We start from the raw sequence: 24,900 nt of genomic DNA, 5'->3' as shown, positions 1-24,900 counted from the left end.
AACTGGCAAGCCAAAGAAGAAAAGGAATGGCAAGGCTTATCACACCCAGTCTGCAACAGACAATTTTGGACCAGCTTCTATGCCATTGACAAACGAGCAGATCGAAGAAATCTGCAAATTTCTGAACCAATCTTCGGTCTATGCAGATCCCAACCATAGTCCAGCCTTCCTGTCAGATCGTGCCCGATAACACAATCTGGAAAAAAATTTTCAGTACAAAAATCTTCCTAGATGAACCCTTGGATCATCGATTCAAGGGCATCTAAGCAAATGATAGGTCGTTTCAGTGATTTTTGTACCTATGTTCTGTGTGCTATCTCATCAATGTTATTCTTGCTAATGGTTCTTTGAGACAAGTTGCCGGAATTGGTAACATAAGATTATCCCCATCTCTTGTCCTTATAGCCGCATTTCATGTTCCTCTAATGGTTCTTTGAGACAAGTTGCCGGAATTGGTAACATAAGATTATCCCCATCTATTGTCCTTATAGCCGCATTTCATGTTCCTGCCTTGAAATGCAATTTGATATCAGTTACGAAATTTACCCAAGATACTAATTGTGTTGCTAAATTTATGTCTTCTTCGTGTCAATTTTAGGATCTATTGTCGGGGAGGACGATTGGCAAGGCTAAGATTCATGATGGACTTTACTATTTTGAGGCTAATCCTAGAGAGAGTAGACTTCTATTTAGGTCTAGTAATGTGTCTTTGTGTGTCGTAGTCAAGACATAATGTTATGACGTCGTTCGCTTGGCCAACCTATTTATTTTATTTTAAGAAATTGTTTCCATCGTTTATGGCAATAAATAATTTACTTATCTCAATTGTGAAATGTGTCGACTTGCTAAACATACTCGCACATCACTCTATCCAAAATCATGTAAACCATTCACACCTTTTTCTTTAATCCAATGTGACATAAAGGGCCCTTAAAAAATTATCACCTCAAATGGTAAAAGATGGCTTATTACGTGTATTAATGATTACACGCGAGTCATTTGGGTTTATCTACTTCGTGATAAATACGAAACTAACCTCGTCTTCAAGAACTTTCATATAGTGGTGCAAACCCAATTTCAGACCCAAATTCGAATGTTGCATATGGATAATGGAGAGAATGTTTCAATTCCGTTCTTGGGGAATACTTATCCGAGCATGGTAGTATTCATCAAAGCTCTTGTGTCTAAACTCCGCAACAAAATGTAATGTCGGAAGGAAAGAATACGCACGTGTTAGAGGTTTCTCAGGCTCTTTTGTTGACGATGAATATTCCAAAATACCTATGGGGAGATGCACTTTTTACCTCTACATATCTTATCAATGGCCTGCCCAGTCACCCAATCAGAAGCCTCAACGAGACGTTTGCTCCTGTTGCCCAACTAAACATGGTTCGGATTTTCCTCTCATTGGCAGTCAATCTTGATTGGCCTCTACTTCAATTTGATATAAAAAATGCCTTTCTAAATGGGGAGTTGGAAGAAGTCTGCATGTGTCAACGTCATGGTTTTGAATTAGAATGTGAAGTTTGTTTGTAAACTTAACGAGTCTCTTTACGGCCTAAAACAATATCCATGAGCTTGGTTTGACAGGTTTTCGAAGGCTATAAAGTGGTTTGGCTTGAAAAGTCCACTGTTTTGAAATGGTGGTTTCTATTATCACCTATACCTTGGATGCATAGTTGATCACGTATATCTGTTTAATGTGAATTTTGATCCACTCCGGTCACTTGTTTCTGAAACTTCATGCATTTTAGTGTACGCTTGTTCCCTTCATTTGCTGCTTGGAAACATCAAGTGTCACTTTTTAGAACTTTCAGATAAACACATTGGTTTATGGTTTTTCTATCTGATGATCTGACTACTTTTTTGTTGTTTTCCTTGTAGATATGGTTCCAATGAGAGGTATAGAATTATTGAGGATAAACTGATGAGACAGAGGGCTCGACTTTTGCTTGATGAAGGCGCTACCTGGTCTCTTCTGTGGTACCTGTATGGGAAAGGTAGTTATAGCATTTTCTACCCCAATAAGGTTGATTTAGTCTTGTAATTATTGCGTCTTTAATCTTTTTTTAATACCAGAGTCCTTAAAAGAATAATGCCTTGCGAACATCAAGTTGTTGCCTAGGAACCTAACTTTTTTTAAAAAATTAATAAGCCAATTGCTCAAATTGACCAGAGCATCAACTGTTCATTTTATATTTTTCTTTTGCTGAGTAGACGAGTAATTTGTGGATGATTTCATCTTATTCAGATTTGCGTCTTTAATCTTTTTTTAATACCAGAGTCCTTAAAAGAATAATGCCTTGCGAACATCAAGTTGTTGCCTAGGAACCTAACTTTTTTAAAAAAATTAATAAGCCAATTGCTCAAATAGACCAGAGCATCAACTGTTCATTTTATATTTTTCTTTTGCTGAGTAGACGAGTAATTTGTGGATGATTTCATCTTATTCAGATGCTACCAACCACACCCATTGATTTGAGCTGTTTGAGTTTTATGTAATGCATCACTTGTTTTTCAAGCCCTTGTCATGCCAGTTGGTAAACACACCAATTTTTTTAGATTAATCTACCTGAATCCAGATCTTGCATAACCAGTTGGATTTTCTGCTGTAATGATTCCACTGGCAATAACTTTCTGTTCCTTTGGCAGTTCTTTTAATCATGTCAATTCTCTGTTTTTAGGCTTCAAGTTCTTTATCTGTTTTAACTTGGAACCTAATCCGCGAGGCTAATGTATTTTGTTATTTTTAACACAGGCAATGAGGAACTTCCTGAAGATTTAATCATGGTGATGTATTGTCCATGGCCGTATTTCTCCTTTAATGTGTATCCGTATCATATACAGCAAATTGAAGTGCTCTTTATCATGAATTGCTGTTGAGGCATACTATATAGAGTCACCCATTCTTTGTTGTCGACTTTACTGATACAATGCTGAGTTAATATAATGCTTTCCAACAGTTCCCTACAACTTCACATTTGGAGGCATGCCAATTTGTTGCAACTGATCATACAACGCAGTTATGTCTTAGGATTGTTCAATGGCTTGAGGGATTGGCATCCAAAGCTCTTGATTCGGAAAATAAGGTATACTCATGTCAACATTTATCTGGATACACTTGAAATGGTCTTCTTTTGTAGTTTGTACATGTTATAGATTGTATATAGAAATAAGAAATATGTAGACATGATTTACTTTGATTGTAAGGATTTTATTAGTGATTTACCTTGATTGCATGGATTGATTGTAGGGATTTGATTAGTTTACTTTCCTCACATAGGACTAAAAGTTTGTATACATATCTGATCAAAACTATGTCTCGGGGTTACAGAGAGAATTTTTTTGAAAATGCTCTCTCCCTCTCTTTTCCTTCGTTCTATCGGACCCTTGCACTGCTCAAACAAAACCTTCAATCCCTGACTTCAGTCCGTCGTAACCTTCCTTCGTCACCGGCGCCGGCCGCCGGCTGTCGGCCGTTGGCGGATCCTTCTTCATCATTTAAAAATTTCTAAATTTCTAAAGTTCAAAATTTCTAGATTTAAAAATCTCGTGTCATCATAAATCTGGTTCTTCGGAAGTCTGCTGGCTAGTCGCGAAGATGGCTACATTCAACGGGAATCGCATTAATCATAGGCATGCACCAGTGGGTATTAGGACAGGTTCGAGAGATGAAGTTATTAAGGTTGAACATAAGGTTTTCACGTTGAGAATGGGTAATGGAGGCAGGTCTATTTGGTGGGCTGAAAAAACTAGGAACTCTTGCTATATGATGGACTTTGAGCGTGAGGAAGCACGTTGGATAAGCTAAGATTCAAAGATACTACCATTGTACCAATGTCGGGCACAGATTTCTACAGGTTCCGAGGAAGGAATGCTGTTTTCACGATACAGCATTTTAGCAACAAGCGCGGAAGATTTTTGGAGTTATCAAAATTTACACGACACGGAAGGAGATTAACCACCATTGTGCCAAATGGATACAATTCAGCTGGATGGAGAAATATATCAAATGCATTGGGAAAGTTGCTTTCTGGGCAGTATCAGATGGATATAAATCAAGCAAATATAGGCTCGAATCATAGGAAGGCTAAGAGCTGCAAGCAGGATGATCGGGTGTTACTGAGGAACCAAAGCTTAGGCACCGGGGTAAGTTTGGAAGGAAGTGGAAGACATTTTCCTAGAAAGAAATGGGATGAAGCACTGATTGTCACAAAAGGAAGGGTTAATATCTCTTGGGAAAAAATTCAAGTTGCACTCGGAGAAGCTACGAAGATGAAGGTAGAACTTTATCCGTTCCAAGCGAACAAAGCGGTGTGGTGGCCTAGCAATGCTGAAGAATTTTCGTCTTATTTACAATTGAAGAGAGGATTCTTTAACTATGGGATTTCTTTGGATTTTGAGGCATGGAGAGATGATATTAACTCGGCGGATATTATAGAAAAATGCTGTAATAGTTGGATTAGTATATATGGGTTATCTTGGAAATTATGGACACCGGCTAATTTCAAAATCATTGTTGACATTTGTGGGGGATTGCTGGAAATTAATGCTGATACCTTACTATATAGAGATCTTGGAGCTGGGAAAATTAAGGTCAAAGGAATTGAAGGAGGATTCATTCATACTAGACTGAAAATACCAATGGAAGGAGGGGTTAGAGAGATAACTATCCGAGTTGAAAACTTTGATGCGTTGGCTTATGAAAACTATGAAAAACAAACTTATGCGCAAGTGGTGGTGAATGGCAAGAAGACTTTGGCGGGATGGGGCAACACGAATATTCTCAGAAGACCGCAGCAAAACGAGATTCAGCATTGCGGGAACAGTAAAGGGGATCTCAATAGAGAAGATACATCAGACCATGTAATCAACAAGGAAGATGTGGGGGTAGGAATTGAAGCGGAAATCAGCAAAGGAAAAAGGATTGAAGTGCAGGGATCGAGGAACATCGGGGAGGAAAAACAGAGCTCGTCAAGTGGGAGCGGAAATTATAAAAATAATGGGGGAAAGGTGACCAAGATCCTGGCGAGAATCGTTCCTAAAGATATTTCTACATTCGGCAACTGTTCAATCAATTCTATGGAAGACAAAAAGCTTGCGGATCAGGACAACAGGATGGAAGTTCTTAGCAATAAGAATCTATTGCCTATGTTCGGAAATACCTATCAGAGATGAAAAAAGAAAGGAAATGTGGAAATTGGGGATTCAGTACAATCTACAGCGTCCGTCGCAGTTGAGGAAACTGTCGAATAACTGGCGGAGTTCTTCTCTATCTCCACAAGGATCAAGCACTTCGACCAAGCCACCAAAAACGGTAAACATGAATGCTAAGGGACAGGTACTCTCAGGTATAAAATCTTCACTTTTAAATCATTCTTTCAACCTTCATTGCCTTCTACCAGCTTCTTTTTCATCTATGGGCTTGTCTAGTGGGTTGCTAGGAGGGGGGATGGTGAGGGCAGATGAAAAGTCGGGAATCGAGACAACAATTTTCGAAAGGACTGCCACGGTAAACACAATTTGTGAGGAAGGTAAAAGGGGAGAAGATATTATAGTTGGAAGAAGTGGGCAAGGAGTTAAGAAGCCAAATCACATGCTAAGCAGAGAACTATCGAGACTTAAGTGTGGGATTAGTTATGAGAGAGGCTCAACGTCGAAGGGAGCAAATGTGTCATCATGAAAATATTTTTTTGGAATATTAGAGGAGGAGGGACTGCTAGAAGGAGACAAATTGTTCGAAAAGTCATTCGTCATGAAAATCCTGATATTGTGGTGCTACTGGAAACAAAAAAAGAGAGGGTGGATAGAGGTTTTATTGCAAGTGTGTGGAAGCATAGATTTGTGGACTGGGTGTGGTTACCATTGGTGGGAAGTGCGAGGGGTATGGTGATAATGTGGGATCCCAGAGTTGTGGAAGTTAAGAATAACTTAATAGGAGAGTACTCAGTGTCAATTGAGATACATTCGCATGAAGAAGTTAGCTGGTGGTTCTCAGCCATTTATGGACTGGTCAAGCCGAGATATCGGGAAAATTTTTGGGATGAATTAGCTGGATTGCACTCAATATGCGGTGATAGGTGGTGTTTGGGAGGGGACTTTAATGTGGTCAGGAACACGAGGGAAAAGATGAATAGCCGATCTAATACCACGAGTATGACATGCTTCGACAGTTTGATTGACGAGCTACATCTTATTGATCCACCACTCCTAAATGCAAAATATACTTGGTCTAATCTTAGGGTAGTACCAATTTGTTGTCGGTTAGACAGATTCTTTATCACGAGAGGTTGGAAGGACTTGTTCCCAACATTTAGACAATCAGTTCTACCCAAGATTACTTCGGATCACTGCCCGGTTATATTTGATACGGCTAAAGAGAGATGGGGGCCGACTCCTTTTAGATTCGAAAATGTATGGCTTTCTCATCACAAATTTAAGGACTTGGTTCGGCAGTGGTGGAATAACACAGTTACTCGTGGTTGGGAAGGTTACAAATTTATGACAAAACTTTAAATGATCAAAGCCGAGGTAAAAAATTGGAACAGTGTCGAATGGGGAGATGTGGGCATTAGATTTAAGGAGTTGAGCTTCGGGATTAAGCAGTTGGATGTGTTAGAAGGTCATTGGATCGTGGTCTGCAACTTTAAATGATGAAAGGAAGGAGTTAAAATATGAATTGGAAAAATTGATAATCCGAAGAGCTCAAATGGATAGTCAACGAGCAAAAATTAAATGGATGAAGAAAGGGGATCATAACTCAAAATTTTTCCACTCATTATTGAGCAACAGAAGGAGTAAAGCGATGATAGAAAAGGTGGAATTGGAGGATGGGTCGGTAGTCACGGAAGACACACAAGTCGAAGAGGAAATATTAAAATTCTACAGGAATCTTTATAGGAAGTCGGACGGGGTGGAGAGGGACTTTGACGGGCTGGAGGGAGTTTTCCATGGTTTGGATTGGAGCGAGATAGAGGTAACTCAAGCAGAGGGGTTGGAGGTGCCATTTGGGGAGGCAGAGGTTAAAAAAGCAGTTTTTGAAAGTGATGGATGCAAAGCACCGGGACCGGACGGGTTTACGATGGCCTTCTTTCAACATAATTGGGAAACAGTGAAAGAGGACGTAATGAAAGTGTTCACTGAATTCTTTGAAAATGGCATTGTCAACGGCATTACTAGCGAAACTTACATTTGCCTCATCCCGAAGAAACAAGATGTGATCAGGATCAAAGATTTTAGACCAATTAGTTTGATTACAAGCTTGTACAAAATTTTGGCAAAGGTGTTGGCTAATAGATTGAAGAAGGTCCTGAGTTTTACCATTGCCGAGAACCAAAGTGCGTTTATGAAGGGAAGACAGATTCTGGATTGTTGTCTAATTGCGAATGAGGTTGTCGAGGTTTATAGGAAAAATAAAAAAAATGGTTGGGTGTTTAAAGTTGATTTGGAGAAGGCTTATGATAATGTTGATTGAAATTTCTGGATTTTGTTTTACGGAAAAAAGGATTCGGGGAAAGATGAAGGAGGTGGATTATGGGGTGCGTTTCAAATGTTTCTTTATCGATATTCATTAATGGAAGACCACGTGGAAAAATCAAAGGGGAACGAGGACTTAGACAGGAAGATCCATTATCTCCTTTTCTTTTTAATCTGGTTGTTGATGGGCTAGGAAGGATGGTTGATAAGGCCAAGGAAGATGAGTCAGTAATAGGACTTGAGGTCGGCAGACAAAAAATACAAATTTCTCATATTCAATTTGCGGACGACACACTATTTTTTGCAAAGTCGAAGGATCATTTGTTGGTAATTGTGGATAATCTCAATAGCTTTGGACGTCACTCTGGATTAAGAATAAATTGGGAAAAAAGTGAATTGATGGGAGTTAACAGATCGGAAGATGAAGTTGAGGAATTAGCAGCTGCAATTGGATGTAAAAAAGGAAGATGGCCGATTAGATATTTGGGGATTCCGTTGGGAGGTAACCCGAGGGCAATGGAATTTTGGGAACCGGTACTTTCCAAGATGACAGAGAAATTGGCAAGTTGGAAAAAGTCTTTTTTATCAAGAGGAGGACGGCTAACTTTGATCAAGGCAGATTTGTGTGCCATGCCATCGTATTACATGTCGTTATTCACGGTACCAAATCAAGTGGCACTCAAGATGGAAAAAATAACGAGGAATTTCCTTTGGGATGGAGCCGATCGGGATAAGCATTGCCATGTAGTGGGATGGGAGCAAGTGTGCAAACCAAAGGATAGGGGAGGACTGGGATTGGGAAATATTTGTCTGCGTAACAGAGCATTACTTGGAAAATGGTGGTGGAGAGGGTCGGTGGAAAGAGAGACCTTATGGAAAAAAGTTATTAATAGTCTACATGGTTTTCAAGATAATGGATGGGATTTGGGGTTGGGGGAGAGATCGACGTTCAGAAGTCCTTGGAAATGCATTTCTCGATCATTCCCGGCTTTTCATCTGTTGGTTAGGGGGGTCTTTAGAGAGGGCAACATCATTCGTTTTTGGGAGGATGAGTGGGTGGGGGAAGTCTCGTTCAAAGAGCGTTTTGCTTCATTGTTCAGTATTTCTGCTGTCATTAATAAACCAATCAATTCTTTTGTTTCTTTTGTTAGTACAAACGACACCTCCGCTATTAGTTGGGATTTGAGTTTTAGAAGGAATTTCAATGAGACAGAGGAACGTGAGTTTGAAGCTTTGCTAGGGGTCTTAAACACAGTGAGGGTACGGGTGGGGGGGGTGGGGGACTTCAGAATATGGTTGGGGGATTCCTCGGGTTTGTTTTCTGTTAGGTCTTTCTATAATTCTTTTTTCACAACTTCAAATTCAGTCTTTTCCATTCCTTCGCAATATTTGGGATGTACCTGTTCCTACAAAGATTCAAGTTTTCTCGTGGTTAGTGGCATTGGGAAAATTACAGACTTGCGACTTCATGCAAATAAGGCAGCCGGCCATTGCTTTAAGCCCGAATTGGTGTTGTCTGTGCCGAAGGAAAGAGGAAACTCAAGATCATTCGTTCCTACATTGCTCATTCTCATATAGCATTTGGGTAAAGGTGTTACAAGAAATCGGATGTCTGTGGATATTCCCGAAGAAGGCACAAGATATGCTCGTATTAGAACCAAGCTGGCAAGCAGGGAGAAGACACTCGAGATTTTGGTCTATGATTGTTCAGTGCACGTTTTGGTCGCTATGGATGGAAAGAAACACAAGAATCTTTGAAGATAAGCCCGAATCTCTCGAAGAAGTTTGGGAAAAAATAAAATTCAGGGTTGCAAGTTGGTAGATTGTTTTGCCAGAATACAAACACCTTAGTATCTCGGATTTGATTAGGGACTGGAAATATGTTTGGTCGTAGCAAAAGAGCTGTAATCTTTTAAACTTACTTTAATTCACGGATTGCTTATCCGCTATTGTAATCCTTAATATTTATTTAATAAATTTTTGTTTCCATTAAAAAAAAAAAGTTTGTATACATATGTGTATGTGACTAAGGAATAAGCTGAAATGTATTATTCTTTCAAATTTGCGTTCATATTTTGTTACTTAGTATCAGAGAGTACAAACAAATAGTGGGAGGGGTAAGAAAATTTGGGTCACATGTTTTAGTGACAATTTGTTCTCACCACCGGCATAAGAAGAAGCGCCGCTCGTCGATCTGGATCTTTAATCGTCCAGATTCTGGTCTAGTGGTGCGTTGCCGGCACGTCAAGGTGTGTTTGTCGCCCTATCTTCGGCTTTCACTATTCCGCTCGCGCTGCTCGATATACCACTTCTGTTAACTGGTTGAGTCGGTATCTGTTCAGATATGGGACTTTTTGTGCAACAGGTTCAAAGTTTATTTTGGATTTAGCTCTCTGTTTCCTTTGTTCTTACTGCCCTTTGGTGATATGGCTGAGAAGAATTCTATAATGGTGTCCGTCGTCGTTCTCGTGTTCTAAAAAATAACGGAATATAAAATAAATGGCTCTAATTATCTTGATTGAAGTTAGACAGTTCATCTTTATCTGCGGAGCATTGATTTGGATAACCATATGACTAATAACCCACCTGCAGATGAGTCAAAGCAGACGTGGTTGAAAGATGATGCTCGGTTATTTTACAAATACGAATTTCCATTGACAGTGAGGTAACTGGTCTGATTAATAACTGTGAATTTGTTAAAGAGCTGATGGAATAGCTAGATTTCTTGTATTCTGGAAAGGGGAATATTCCCGCAGTTATGAGGTGTGCAAAGCCTTTTATTGTGTAGAAAAAACAAATAGATCTGCAATCTTTTTTAATGTTGTTTAAAGGACTTATGAAGAACTTAACATGTTATTACCATTCAGCCCTGATGTGAAAGTACAACAAGCTCAATGGGCGAAAATGGATGTAATGAGTTTTTTAGCCGGGCTTCCTCATGATTTTGAAACTACTAAATCTTAGATTCTCTCTAGTTCTGAGATTTCATCTCTGCAAGAAACATTAAGTAGGGTGTTGCTTATAGAGAATTCTCCACCAGTTGGATTTAACAGTGTTTTTGTTGGTCGAAATAACATATCTGAATCTGGAAGACAACACCACAAAAAATGGTGGTAAAGCAGTGGGGACAAGAAACTACGACGAAAAATCTCGACACTCGAGGATAGGGATTCAGAGTATTGTTTGACAATATTTTCACAAGCCGGGTCATATGAAACGTGGTTGCAAGAAATTGCAGAATGAGAAAACATAGTCAGTATACATCGCATCTACCAAAGACACTTCAGAGCAGTCTGTCACGATTTCGCTAATTAATATATCAAATTCTTTCAATACCAAGAATGATTAAAATCTCCACCAGGTACTGTGATCATCGAGTCATGTAAACCAAATACATCTCTTGTTTCCTCATCCACCAAGTGGGTCATTGATTCTGGTGCACATATCATATGACATGTAATTCTAATTTGTTCTTTGCATTTCAGTCACATACCTGTACTTCTACAATTACTTTAGCAGATGTGTCAACCTTAGATGTTCTATGGTTTGGCACAATTACTCCCACTCCTTCAATTCCTTTATATTCTGTCTTAAGCTTACGTCAATTGTCGGTAAGCAAACTCACTCGTATTCTTAACTGTTGTGTCTCATTCTTTCCAAACTACTGTTTATTTCAAGATCTTTTGACGAAGAAGATTATTGGTAAATGACATGAGTCTGGGGGCCTATACATTCTTGATCCACAAGTACCAAAGTCCATCGCCTTGTCTAGAATAACAACCCCATTCGAAGCTCATTGTAAGTTGGGTCATCTTTTTCGCCAAGCGATGAAACTTTGTCCACAATTTTACAGACTATTCTCATTAGATTGTGATTCTTGTCAGTTTGCTAAACACCATCGTCTTAGTTCCAGCCCAAGAGTCAATAAACGAGCCAATACTCATTTTGAGTTAGTTCATTCAGGTGTTTGGGGACCTTGTCCTTTTATGTCTCAAAGCGGGTTTAAATATTTTGTTACTTTTGTTGTCCATTATTCACGTATGACATGGTTATATTAAATGAAGAGTCGTTCTGAGTTATTTTTTCATTTCTCCGCTCTTTATGCTGATATTCAAACTCAATTTAATGTTCCTATACAAATACTGCGAAGTGATAATGATAAGGAATTCTTATCAGAATCTTTCCAAACTTTAATGACTCAACACATGACATTCTTCATCAAACCTCTTGTGTAGACACCTCATCTCAAAATGGGGTTGCAGAGAGAGTACTGCAAGAGATTTATTATTCCAAATGCACGTTCTAAACGGTTTTGGGCTGATGCAGTTTCCGCAACTTGCTTTCTAATTAATCGTATACCATCGTCTGTTCTTCATGGTGAGTCTCCTTACCATGAATCTCGTTGCCATGTTCCCTTTCCAAATAAGTCATTGTTTTTTGTTGAACATAGAACATTTGGTTGTACTTGCTTTGTTCGGGATATTCGTTCTCATGTCACAAAACTTGATCCCAAATCTTTGAAGTGTGTTTTTCCTGGGGATTCTTGGGTTCAAAAATGATATAGATGTTACTGTCCTAATCGTAGCAAATATTTGGTGTCCGCTGATGTTACTTTTCTTGAAACCTCTCCTTTATTTCCATTTATAGATCGTCTTAGTCAAGTGGAGGATGATGATTTGTTAATCTATACTGGCACATCCTCTATTTCTGATTTTACTGAATCTGTTACCCTTATGTCTCCCATACAACATGTTTATTCCCGGCGACGTCTTCCTCCTAACCCATGTCCGGCACCAGCTTCATCGCCGGCAGATCAAGTTTCAAGTGATGATCTACCAATTGCTCTTCGCGAAGGCACACGTCAATGCACTATCCACTGTCATCTTTTGTCTCTTATAATCACTTGTCATCATCTTCATGCTCCTTTATTGCATCTCTTGTTTCTATATCTCTTCCTAAGGCCGTTAATGAAGCTCTATCTCATCCTGGATGGCGTGATGCTATGATTGAAGATATGGATGCTTTGGGTGACAATGGTACTTGGACTATGGTCAAATTACTTGCAGGAAAGAAGACAATTAGATGCAAATGGGTGTTTACAATTAAGGTCAATCCCGATGGATCTATCGCTCATGTCGCTAAACTTACTTCAGTCATGTTATTTAATTCCATGGCAGCCACTCCCTTACATCAGTTAAACATCAAAAATACTTTTCTTCATGGTGACCTTAAGGAGGAAGTCTATATGGAGCAACCACACGGCTTTGTTGCTCAAAGGGAGTATGGGAAAGTGTGTCACATTTGAAATCTTTATATGGCTTGAAACAAAGCCATAGACCTGGTTTGGCAAATTTAGTGAGGCAATTGAGTAGTTTGGAATGAAGGAAATTAAGTCCGATAATTCTGTGTTCTACAAACAATTTGCGGTGGTCTTAATTTTGTTGATTATATATGTGGGCGATATTGTCATTACTGTAAATGATATTGTAGGTATTTCATCTATCTCAAATCCTTTCTTCACAATCAGTTTCATACGAAGGATTTAGGGATTTTTAAATACTTCTTGGGTGTTGAGGTAATGAGAGCTAAGAAATGAGTCTTCTTATTTCAAAGGAAACATGTACTTGACTTATCGTCTGAAACAGGAAAGTTGGAGGCTAAATCATGTGGTACTCCAATCATTCCAATTTGTAGCTCACAAAAGATGGTGAATTATTTGATAATCCTGAGAGGTATAAATGATTGGTTGGAAATTTAAATTATCTTATTATGACTTGTCCAGATATCGCATATTCAGTTGGAATTGTGAGTCAGTATATGACTTTCCCAATAGTTAATCATTGGGCAGCTGTTGAAATTTTGTGCTATTTGAAACGAGCACCTGGACGAGGTATCTTGTATATCAATCATTGTCATACTAAGGTTGAGTGTTTTTAGATTCTGACTGGGCAGAATCCAAGGATGATCTAATATCTATATCTGGTTATTGTGTCTTTGTGGAGGGAAATCTAGTTTCATGGAAAAGTAAGAAGCAAAATGTGGTCTCCCGATCTTGTGTAGAATAAGAATATAGAGCTATGACAAAAGCTGCATGTGAGATAATTTGGATATATCAGCTTCTGACTGAAGTAGGTCTTAAAACCTTAATACCAGCCAAATTGTGATGTGATGACCAAGCAGCTCTACATATCGCTTCCCATCCCGTCTTTCATGAGCGAACGAAGCATATTAAAATCGATTGTCATTTCGTCCGTGAAAAGATTCATCTAGGTTTGATCATTACAGGATATGTGAAGACATGAGAATAGTTGGAAGATATTTTCGCAAAAGCTTTAAATGGAGTTCGGGTCGAGTATCTTTGTAACAAGCTGAGCATGATCAATATCTATGCTCCAGCTTGAGGGGAGTGTTATAGATCCTATATAGAAATTGGAAATATGTAGATATGATTTACCTTGATTTTAGGGATTTGATTAGTGATTTACCTTGATTGTAGGGCTGATTGTAGGGAGTTGATTAGTAATTTACCTTGATTTTAGGCATTGATTATAGTGATTTGATTGGTTTACTTTCCTAACATAGGACTAAAAGTCTATTTATATGTGTATATGACTAATGAATAAGATACACTAAAATGTATTCTTTCTTCATGTTTGCCTTCATATTTTGTTACAGTACGTACGTCGAATCTAACCACAAATCCAAACCCCCAATCTAGCATTTCAGGATTACTTTCTACTACAATAATATCAACCTTCTTCATATCTCCATCTTGGCTTTGGGGAGAACTGATGAAAAAGCTACGCAAAAGAGATGCGATTAAGCTTCACATTGTAAAGAATGGGCTTGCAATTCAAGTTTAAGAATAAGAGATGAAGTGGAGTGAATCTGTTGTAAATAGATATGTTAGATCCCCAAATTATGCTGTGGAAAGAATCATGGAAACAAACGTCACGGGAGATGATTTGGAATTTGGATGCAAAAATCATGGAGTAGTGTATTTGAGAATGATTTCAGGAAACATATTGCTTGATAATAAGAGTCATAATATCTAGGTGAGGTCATAAATAAAGCAAAGCGCATAGAAGGAAAGGAGTAAATAATGTGAGCAGAAATTTTTTGGTGGTAACTCCTCAGATACTGCTGTTTATCTTTTAGTTCCCATTTCCCAAGTTGTTACGTTTTTTTATTGTAGCTTTCCAGGTATAGCTTTTTTCTCCCTTTTTGCAGCTCCTATAGCTCGAACGAAGTTACTTTGCATTGTAGTTTCCTATTTGTAATTCTTTTGGATTTTAGTTATCTTGTTATATATAGGGGTGGAACCTATCAAGATAGTAATGACGGAGGAGATAACCTACGAATAAAGGTAAATTTTTGTGTGGTGAAGAGGAAAGGTGACGGGAAAGAGTGGTGAGGTGTATTTGGAAAAATAGAATAACATGTTATTTTATATGCATGAAATAGTCAAATTGCATAAAAGTATAAATTTTATTTTTTTCTATCAAGTCAGCCTTGCTTTTCTGTAGTTATGTCATACTATTCCCATCAGCCAACCAAATGCACCCTTTATGCTTCAGAATACTTGTGCCGAGTTGATGTAAAATTTTATTCTGCAGGTTCGAGGATCTCATGTGGGCACTTATCTCCCTAGCTCAGGTGTGTGGCATCATACTCAATGGCATCTAAAACAAGGTGCCTTCAATCCAAAAATTGTTCACCACTTGGATTTTGATGCTCCAACCCGCGAACAAGCTCATCTGCTGCCTGATGACAAGGTAATCCTTCCAAAAAGTCTACACGTGAAATTTAAATTATCAGTTCGTCATCACCTTAAGTTTTCTGCCTTTATAGTTGTTTAAATTTTAGAATATATGTTACTCATTGTGTTATAAGTTTATATTTCAGTAAGTTCTCTGGGGTTTTTTCTTCTTGAAACATGGTTTTGCTGAAGGAAATGAGTTCGGTCTAGTGAGGCTCTCACTGGCTTCAGAGTTATTTAATCTAGAACAAGCATTATTAAGAAGGGTAATGCAACTGTATAAGGCCTCTAAAATTTTCTTTACTTAAATTTAGTAAAATATTCTTTATCAAGTTTAATTTTAAATTAAACTCGTTAGAATTGTTTCTGTCAAATTTGAATTTCAATCCACAAGAAACACTGGTCCGTGCAAAAACCATAAAATGGTGTTGAGATGGTTTGCAATATACCATGCATAGTTAGCAGAACTCCGTTCTGATTATGATCTTGGTGCAACTGGGGATGCAAGGATGGCTAACTAGATGTTTGAGGGGATATTAAACCAAGTCTAGAAAGGTGAAAAGTTATGACCCTTTAGGGCCATAATATATTTCTAACCCTGCGTCTTGTCTGTTTTCTACTCTGCTGATGGCTGGATAGTTCTTTTCTTAGCTTTCAAATTGCAACTCCTCCGTTTAAGCTCAACAGCTCATTTCATGTTCTGATACAGTAAAATTCATCCTGGTTCCGTATTGTTTATGCTATAGTATGTATTCTTAAAAGACTTTTTCCATGTTAATATTCGATACTATTAAAGCCATATCGTTTCTAATGCAGAAGCAAGATGAATCTCTCTTGGAAGATGTCTGGGCTTTGCTGAGAGCTGGAAGACTAGAAGAGGCTTGTAATCTTTGCCGATCTGCTGGACAGGTACAAGGTTTAGTTAAATATTTGGTTGTGTTTATCGATTTTTCCTGGATATACTGTAAGACAGAATCTGATGTCATTACCTGGTGACGAAACTCCTTTTGGCAGCCATGGAGGGCTGCAACTCTGTGCCCCTTTGGAGATTTCGGTTTATTTCCATCTCCTGAAGCCCTAAAGAAAAATGGCAAGGACAGGATGCTACAGGCCATAGAATTGGATAGTGGAATTGGTCACCAATGGCATCTTTGGAAGTGGGCCTCTTATTGTGCATCCGAAGTAAGTGATGAAAAAGCTACTCAAGAGTGATTGCATATGCTTTTAAGCTTGTATATGCTTCTGTTATTCTTTCTATATATATACTTCTATCGAGTTTTCCAGGACTATACATGTCTACCGTTTGATTTTGGTTGTTATTTAGAATCTTCCGTTCATTCGTTCAAATTTTTATTCATATACTTTCTCTGTACATTTGTTAATGTTCTGAGTTCTGACTAGGATTTGGTACATGTTTTGAGTCTCATGGTTGCGATTTCGCAATGAATGCATGGTCAACATTTATGGTTTATGTTGTCCCTGTAGAATGGACGCCTTCTGATGGTTTATCTTTATATGGTAGAAAATTGCTGAACAAGATGGTGGCAAATATGAAAGAGCAGTGTATGCAGTCCAATGCAGCAATTTGAAGCGCATTCTTCCGGTCTGTACAGATTGGGAGGTATGTTATCTAGTCATTCAGCTCTTGATTGCAATTTGTCTTTTCTTAATACTCTTTGAATGAAGTTACTTCACATTAACTAACCTATGGAATAATTGCACTGAACAGTTTCTAAGACTTTTATTGTTTTCTAAACTCGTTTTCAACTCTCTGTTGAATAGAGATTGATATCTCTGACAAAAATCCAACATCTCCTTCCAAAACTTGTTAGTGACCTTTAAATTTGTTCGCAAGTTTAAGACTTACTAGGTCTGATTGCTTTGGGGGGAAGATGGAAGTTTTACTTGATGCTCAAATTTTACTAAGTTGCCTTGTAAACGTTTGTCAGTGCTCAGTGGGTAATCCAAGTTTGAAGTGAAAGAATTCAATGGTATACTGCTTCGTCATGTTGCTTACCAATGAGAAATAGGTGATTGAGTACATCTTAAGAACAAAATAGCTAACTTTTTCTTACTCGTGATAATTTTTTTAACTAAATTACGCGGCCAACCTTTGTGGTTTTTCATATCAGTTAAAGTGATGAAAAATTATTTAGTTTATAGTGCTCATTTTGCAGTATAATATAAATAACGACAGGTCTAGTACAACATGGAGAAACATACATCATCACATATCTATGGAAAAAGTACGACAAAATAACAAAATATAAACTTGACATAAATGATATATTTCACAATCAAGTATTCTCAGAATCTCCAACAGTAAGCTTCCTTTAGCAGGTTTATTCAAACTTACAATGGCACTTCCCAAGGTTTCGTGAATGTTGCCTGTACACCTTGCTGTAAGTGTGTAACTTGTAAGGCTGAGCAAACCTCGAGGAGTGTCCTTTCGGTTAGTCAAAGTTAAGAAGGGTGGATCTGTAGTTAGGCCAAACCTCCGGGGGTTTCAATGTTATCTACGCTATGTTTAATAGGAAAATGTCATTGTTGGGTTTTATTTTTGGGTACTTTTGATAATAACTCATATCTAGTTGTGAAATGAGAGCAAAATCTTGATTGTATTATTTCACCAGACTAATTCATATTATGTAGATTATAAGTAATTTAATTACCTCCAAAAAATCAGAAAAGAATATTATCCTATCTAATTTACAAGATTTAAACACACCACATATTATCCTATATTTAGCCACACTAGCACTTTCCATGTTCATTCTGATCTGATGTTGTAGTGGCAGATATCAACTACCATGCATGCTGAGGGGAATATCTGCACACTTCAAACACATCTTATAAAAAATCAACATCAAAAGTTGATGTTTTCTCTTGCCCCTTCCTCTCTGACCATGTCGAATAGGTGTTTCTATTATGAGTTAAGCATGATAACTATGAGTTCTTTGCCTTCGCTTTCTGACATCGGTTGTGTATTATGGATCACTTTCATGTACTCAAGCTTGCGTTGTATTAATTATCAAGATCTGAAGCTACTTTTGTTTTTCAGTCTGCTTGCTGGGCAATGGCCAAATCATGGCTTGATGTCCAGGTTGATATCGAAATAGCTCGTCTGCGACCAGGTGGAATTGACCAGTCTAAGAGTTTTGGTGATGCGATGGAGAGGAGTCCTGTGCAAGGAGATGTCTCTCATACAATTGGTGGGCCCGATAGTTGGCCTCATCAAATCCTGAATCAACAGCCCAGGAACCTTTCGTCTCTCCTCCAGAAACTTCATTCAAGGTAAACTTGTTATGCTGATGAAATTAGTTTCTTTTTTCTGTCTCATGACTGATTGATGTAAATTGAAAATATAGTGACACTGTGCACGAGGTGGTTGCTCAGGCATGCAAGGAGCACCAGAGGCAAATTGAGGTAACTGTCTTTGACAGAAAGCTTTCATTTGACTTATATTATATGCATGACAGTCTCGGAGTCATAGTGTCAGTTTACTTTGCATCATAAACTCTTAATTGATACAAGGCTTTGCCTTTAAATAGTTTCCTCATGTTTTTATTTTTACACCTTGTATAGTAACTATCAATTGAGAAATGTTTTGTTACCATTCTGGCATAAAAGATTCTTTTTAGAACATATCAGTTACTTCTAGACATTGCTTTTTCTTTCTTCTTTCGTTGCTCTGGAAATTCATTCGTTACAGGTGAAAGATCCACATCTGCACATACAACTTTTGCCTCATTTAATTCATCTTTTGCGATTTGTTGTATCCTTAATGTTAATCCTGAAATCTGTATGCTGCCTGCCATCTTAAGCCCAAATTGAACGACTACTTTCCAATCTTTAATCAAATGATTTGTGTTGGTTGATTAAGAAGCTAGCTTTACGGGATGGGATATTCTGTATTATCCCCATAGCCTTGTGATTGTTCTTGTCTAAGACTCGAAATGCACTCTTATTGCCCCGGAGCTTGCTTTTTAAGTGACAAACTGTACTAGAATTGTTAGAAATGAGTTCTAAAAGTGAGAAAATACCTCCGAAAGGTGCTAGATGTTGGAAGTAAGAACTTATAATTTAGTGTGAGATCTCGAATTCCTGTGGTACTATGCCTCTGCTGAAGTCTGATACAAATGTTTCATCCTGTGTGAGCTTGTCTCGTCACGTTCACCGTCATCTCTCTCTCTATCTCTATCTCATAATACGCCTATGGATGGGATTTTGTTTTGTCCCAAAGATATGATGATAGAAACATATTATGCTATTGCAAAGGCATACATGTTTTCATATATGTGTTCTTTTGATTTTTGTTCGTCTTTTTTGGTTACTTTGTATGCCTTTCTGTGTATTGTCAGAAAATTTGATGTGGTATATTCTTTTGAAATTATCTTCTATCTTACTAACTATGCGTCACAGCGAAAATCACAAGTTTTAGTGAATTGCAAAATATGATTTGAATTTATTGGTCTTACTTCATTGACAAAAATATGTATTCAGATGAATCTTATGCTAGGAGACATCCCTCATTTGCTGGACCTCATATGGTCTTGGATATCACCTTCCGAAGATGATCGAAATATTTTCAGGTACCTGATACGTTGTTGGTTTTTGAGATTATATACCATTTAGAAGTAAATAAGCTTTCCTTTTTCATATTTGTTATTTACTCCAGCAATTTGATGATGTTTTCATTACTTGGATTTTACTTTCTATGAGGAGGTTGAACAAAGCGCATGATGAAATAATGTGGTAGTTGTTGGACGATGTCGATTTCCATACCTTTTTTCTGAAAATTATGCTTTATTCAGGCCTCACGGAGACCCACAAATGATGCGTTTTGGTGCTCATTTAGTGCTGGTGCTTAGATACTTACTAGCAGATCAAATGAATGATGCTTTCAGAGAGAAGATGATGACATTTGGAGACTTCATTATACACATGTAAGTGGTTTTTTCTTTAGCTAGAGTCATCCGAGTTTAGGATTTTTTTAATCCCTATAATCTAGAAAACACTAATAAAAAAAGGTACCTCTCCTATGTCTTGTCATTTCATTTTTGGTGAAATTTATTTTGAAGTGTACTGTTGAAGCCTGATGGTTTGTATTTGCATAAGTAACCATGTTCTAGTGCTCCTAAAAATTATTTCTTCCCTCTGCCACTTCATCTATTCCTCGTCTATTTCTCTCCATGTATTGTATACCATTTTTCGAGATATTGATGATCGTATTTTATAAAAGCCTTGCTGTCCAAAGCAATGATTTATTTTAATCTTTTTTTTTTGGATAGGAAACTAAATTTATTATGATAATATAATGTTACACCATTTGCGCGGATAAGTAATCCGCAACCACATTACAAGAAGTCTACTTTAACCCAACACTATGTGACCTCGTCACTTTAACCTCATTAAGCCCAAACTCTATGACATCAAAGTTTAAATATCACAAGCAAACAAATTTTCAGTCCCTAACTATCTCCGAGATCCCTAAATGACTATACTCTTTCAAATTTGTTGTCCAAGCTGCAATTCGGAATTTCATTTTGTCCCATACTTGATCGACGGAGTCCGCAACATCCTCAAATATTCTTCTGTTCCTTTCCAACCATAGGGACCAAAATATGTAATGAATTCTAAAATACCAGAAGTTGCCGAGCTTTTTGTTTATGTGACACTCGAAGTCCGAACAGAATAGATCTCTTGCTTGTCTCGGAGCGACCCATTGAAAGCCCAGCTCTTGTAAAACTCTGAACCAAATACCCGTAGAAAATGAGCAATGCAAAAGCAAATGATCCTGATTCTCCTCATTATTTCGGCATAAGCAACGCCACTGCGGGCTCAGAAGACAATTCTTCCACCTTTTTTGCACTGAATCGCACGTTGGAAGCTTCCTCAAGGCCACGATCCACGAGAAAATCTTAATCTTTTGTGGGACTTGTATTTTCCAGATATTATTAAGACAACCGATTGAGTGGAAATCGAAAAGAGGGAAGAAAGATTTATAAAAGAAACTAACAGAAAACAACCCTGAAGGATCTCCCACCCAGACTCTATAATCCTCAATTTCCATCTGCAATCTGACACTGTGTAATACCCCCAACAAATTGGTGAAATCCCCTAACTCACCCTCATTAAGATCTCTTCTAAACCTCACATCCCAAATGATAGAAGAACTACCTCCACTATGGACAACTTCTATGAAATGACTGATAGGTTTATTGACAGAAACTGAAATACGAAACAATGAAGGAAATCTAATTTTAAACGAGATATCTCCCTCCCAAATATCCTCCCAAAAACGAACGAGATTACCCTGCTTAGGCACTACCCTAATAAGTTGATGGAAAGCCTGGTAAGACCGAGAAATGAACTTCCAAGGGCTTCTGAATGTCACTTTCTCGGCCAACCCCAAATCCCATCCATTTTCCTGTATCCCATAGATGCTCTTGATAATTTTCTTCCACATCGACCCCCTCCACCGACCCTCTCCACCACCATTTTCCAAGTAGAGCCTTATTTCTGAGACATATATCCCCCAATCCTAAACCGCCTTTATCCTTTGGTTTACACACTTGCTTCCATCCGACCACATGGCAATATTTTTCCCCGTCATCACCATCCCACAAGAAGTCCCTCATCATTTTCTCCATCATTGCAGCCACCTTAATTGGAACCTTGAAAAGTGACATGAAGTAAGATGGCATTGCACAAAGCACTGCTTTAATCAGAATCAGTCGGCCGCCCCTCGATAAGAAAGATTTTTTCCAACTTGCTAATTTCTTTGACATTTTGGAGAGAACAGGTTCCCAGAATTCCAAATTTAATATATGGTTCTCATTATTGAGAAATGAACACGAGGCAATTATATAATGCTTATAATTTTTACGAAATACCTTCATGTTCGGCATACCCCTACATTTTAGTGCAGTTTTGGATTCAGCATGCTCTTTTACTTCTTTTGGTATTCATTATTTTTTAACTAAAGTAATGCCTGCTTTTTTATGTTTTTCTTTGGTGATGCTATTTCAGCTATGCCATGTTCCTGTTCACTACGCAGCATGAAGAGCTGGTAGGGATCTATGCTTCTCAGCTTGCTCAGCATCGTTGCAGTTGATCTCTTTGTCCATATGATGGAATTGAGGCTGAATAGCAGGTCTATTTCCAGATGTGCTTTTCCACATACCCACCTTACGATATTCCTGCAACATCGACAATTTCCATAAGCTTAATGAATTTTTAAGCGAAGCTTTTCAATGATTGTTGACATTAATTTATTTTGCTAATATGTTATTTCCTTATTTAATCATCTGATGCATATTCTCTTATTTCTTTTTTGGGTGGGGTTGTATGTGATCTGTTCCGACATTGTGTGGAATACAGCTTTTACATACCACTTACAAGTGTATACAAAGGAAATTTAAGATCAAAAACCATTTCCTGTTCCACATTTTTGCCTATTGACTGCCAGATTATTTGATTGCATTTTACCTTGAGCTTTCTTTTTCTACAGTGTTCATGTCAGATACAAGATCTTTATATCTGCTATCGAGTACTTACCGTTTTCTTCTGAAGATGATTCAAGAGGAAATTTTAAACAAATACTTGACCGGTATTGCTTTTATTCTTGAGCTTTTCTCCCTCGCTAAGTTATGAAGAATGCTGTATAAAAGCGGCTTTTGTGTATTCTGATTTCTCTCATGAACAGAGTTCTTTCGAGATCTCGAGAAAGCAGTATTGGAAAATATTCCAAGTCATCAGATGTTGCAGAGCAGCATCGGTTGCAGAGTCAACAAAAAGCTATGGTTATTCAATGGCTGTGCTTTACGCCTCCCTCAACGATTAATGATGCCAAGTTTGTTGCTGAAAGGCTTGTTCTCCTTGCACTGATGCACAGGTAATTGTTTTTTTCACTTCTGATGATGATACGTCATTATAGCTTTTAATCTAACTAGTCCATGTTTGGATGATTCGTCATTATAGCTTTTAATCTAATTAGTCCATGTTTTGTACATCCTTTTTCTTCCATTCCATTTAGAGAAGCTGATGAGATGAATGTGTTTTCTGCGTTTTGCTTGCATGTAGCTGATTGATAGACCTCCTATTGTTGTAGCAATTTATTGTTGAGGGAGTTTGCTCTTATGTCAATGTGGAGAGTGCCAGCACCACCGGTTGGGGCTCACACAGTGCTTAGTCTACTTGCTGAGCCTTTGAAACAACAAACAGAGATCCTTCTTTCCGCTGAGGATCTTGATGTTTCCGAGAATCTGAGAGAGTTCCAGGACTGGGTATGCCATTGTTGATTTTGCATTCTTTAAATTACCTTGGCATCAATTTCTGATTCCGTTTGCAATTTCTTGCAATTGATCAGAGTGAGTACTATTCTTGCGATGCAAAATATCGCAGTTGGCTTAAGATTGAACTGGCAAATGAGGAGGTTTTGCCTAGTGAACTCTCAAATGAAGAAAAGCAGAGGACCATGGCAGTGGCCAGAGAAACTCTTATATCATCATTGAAGTTGCTAAGTAGTAAGTCATATTATTTTCATTGATGTGTTGTGAAGGAAGGATTTGTGTGAGTATTCTGATACGTTCATTTGTTCTCTTAATGGGGATTATCTATGTGGTCTTTTACTGGCATTCTGTTATCTCTTAATGGGAATTATCTATGTGGTCTTTTACTGGCATTCTGTTATTGATCAATTTATTTTCATGCCCATATCATAGGAATAGATAATCCTTGGCTGGTTTCAACACGAGGTCATTTGCTTGAATCTATGGAACCGGTATTTCTTGAATTGCATGCTACGGCAGTTTTATGTTTACCCTCTGGTGAGTGCATACTCCCTGATGCTACCTTGTGCGCGACATTAACAAGTGATTTCTACTCATCCATTAGCGAGGAAGACATTCTGCATCGAGAATTAATGGTAAACCTTGTATCCTTTTATCAGAGCCATATGCTTATTAATTCACCCATTCTGTATAGCAAATAAATACGATCTGATTTACATATTATTGAACTGGACAATTTGGTAATGACATACTTCTCTTTTTAATGGGAATATGGAAGTTGGTTTCCCTTTTCAGCCAGCAAGCTATCATATGGCTGCTTATTTACCATGAATCAAATTGAGCATGTTTGCTTGCTGATTCTGGAAAGATCTAAGTTTCCAACTGTAAAGAAAAATCTCTATTTTTATGAGTTGTCGGTTGTCACCTTTAGATATTTCTTTCTTCTACTTTCGTGAGTAACCTAGAAAATCACCATCACAAGTCTTGTTCAAATAGAAATGTTTTCCCCCAGCTCAGCCAACAAAAAAAATCCTTGGCTCTTTAGTTTGGAGATATCTGTTTCTAATCCTCTGATTTGCCGCTGACAATATACTTTAAAGTTTTCTGTATCTTATTTCCTTGTGAATACCCGGTCTTAGTGCGTCCATTTGTTTGGCATATATTCGTATGAGGAACAAGCAATATATTTTTTTCTCTAGTGATATGGACATTGTGGCTAATGGATTATGACATGTGTTTGATATTATTTTTTAATTAGGTTTTGTGGCTTTTGTAATTTTTAAGTTAAGATGATTTAGGATTTTGTATTTACACATAGTAATCAAAAGCGCAAGGCGAATAAAGTGCTCAGGTGTCCTCAGGCTTAAAGCG

The 24,900-nt window shown here is 37.9% G+C and overlaps 1 protein-coding gene across 1 annotated transcript in view; it reads left to right on the top strand.

Moving 5' to 3' along the window:
• The window catches only part of LOC142553679 (nuclear pore complex protein NUP107), a 31,568-nt gene that overhangs the window by 3,722 nt on the left and 2,946 nt on the right, over window positions 1–24,900 (top strand). The window contains 18 exon segments of the mRNA XM_075664117.1: window positions 1,885–2,000; window positions 2,759–2,790; window positions 2,964–3,089; window positions 15,093–15,251; window positions 16,052–16,144; window positions 16,250–16,417; window positions 16,758–16,856; window positions 18,297–18,529; window positions 18,604–18,661; window positions 19,739–19,827; window positions 20,050–20,181; window positions 22,268–22,346; window positions 22,348–22,391; window positions 22,749–22,847; window positions 22,944–23,132; window positions 23,349–23,523; window positions 23,607–23,763; window positions 23,962–24,164. Coding sequence (XP_075520232.1) covers window positions 1,885–2,000; window positions 2,759–2,790; window positions 2,964–3,089; window positions 15,093–15,251; window positions 16,052–16,144; window positions 16,250–16,417; window positions 16,758–16,856; window positions 18,297–18,529; window positions 18,604–18,661; window positions 19,739–19,827; window positions 20,050–20,181; window positions 22,268–22,346; window positions 22,348–22,391; window positions 22,749–22,847; window positions 22,944–23,132; window positions 23,349–23,523; window positions 23,607–23,763; window positions 23,962–24,164 — 2,251 coding nt within the window.

This window comes from Primulina tabacum, chromosome 8, assembly GCF_025594145.1.
Source record: "Primulina tabacum isolate GXHZ01 chromosome 8, ASM2559414v2, whole genome shotgun sequence".
Lineage (NCBI taxonomy): Eukaryota > Viridiplantae > Streptophyta > Magnoliopsida > Lamiales > Gesneriaceae > Primulina > Primulina tabacum.
This window is presented reverse-complemented; position numbering and strand designations above follow the sequence as displayed.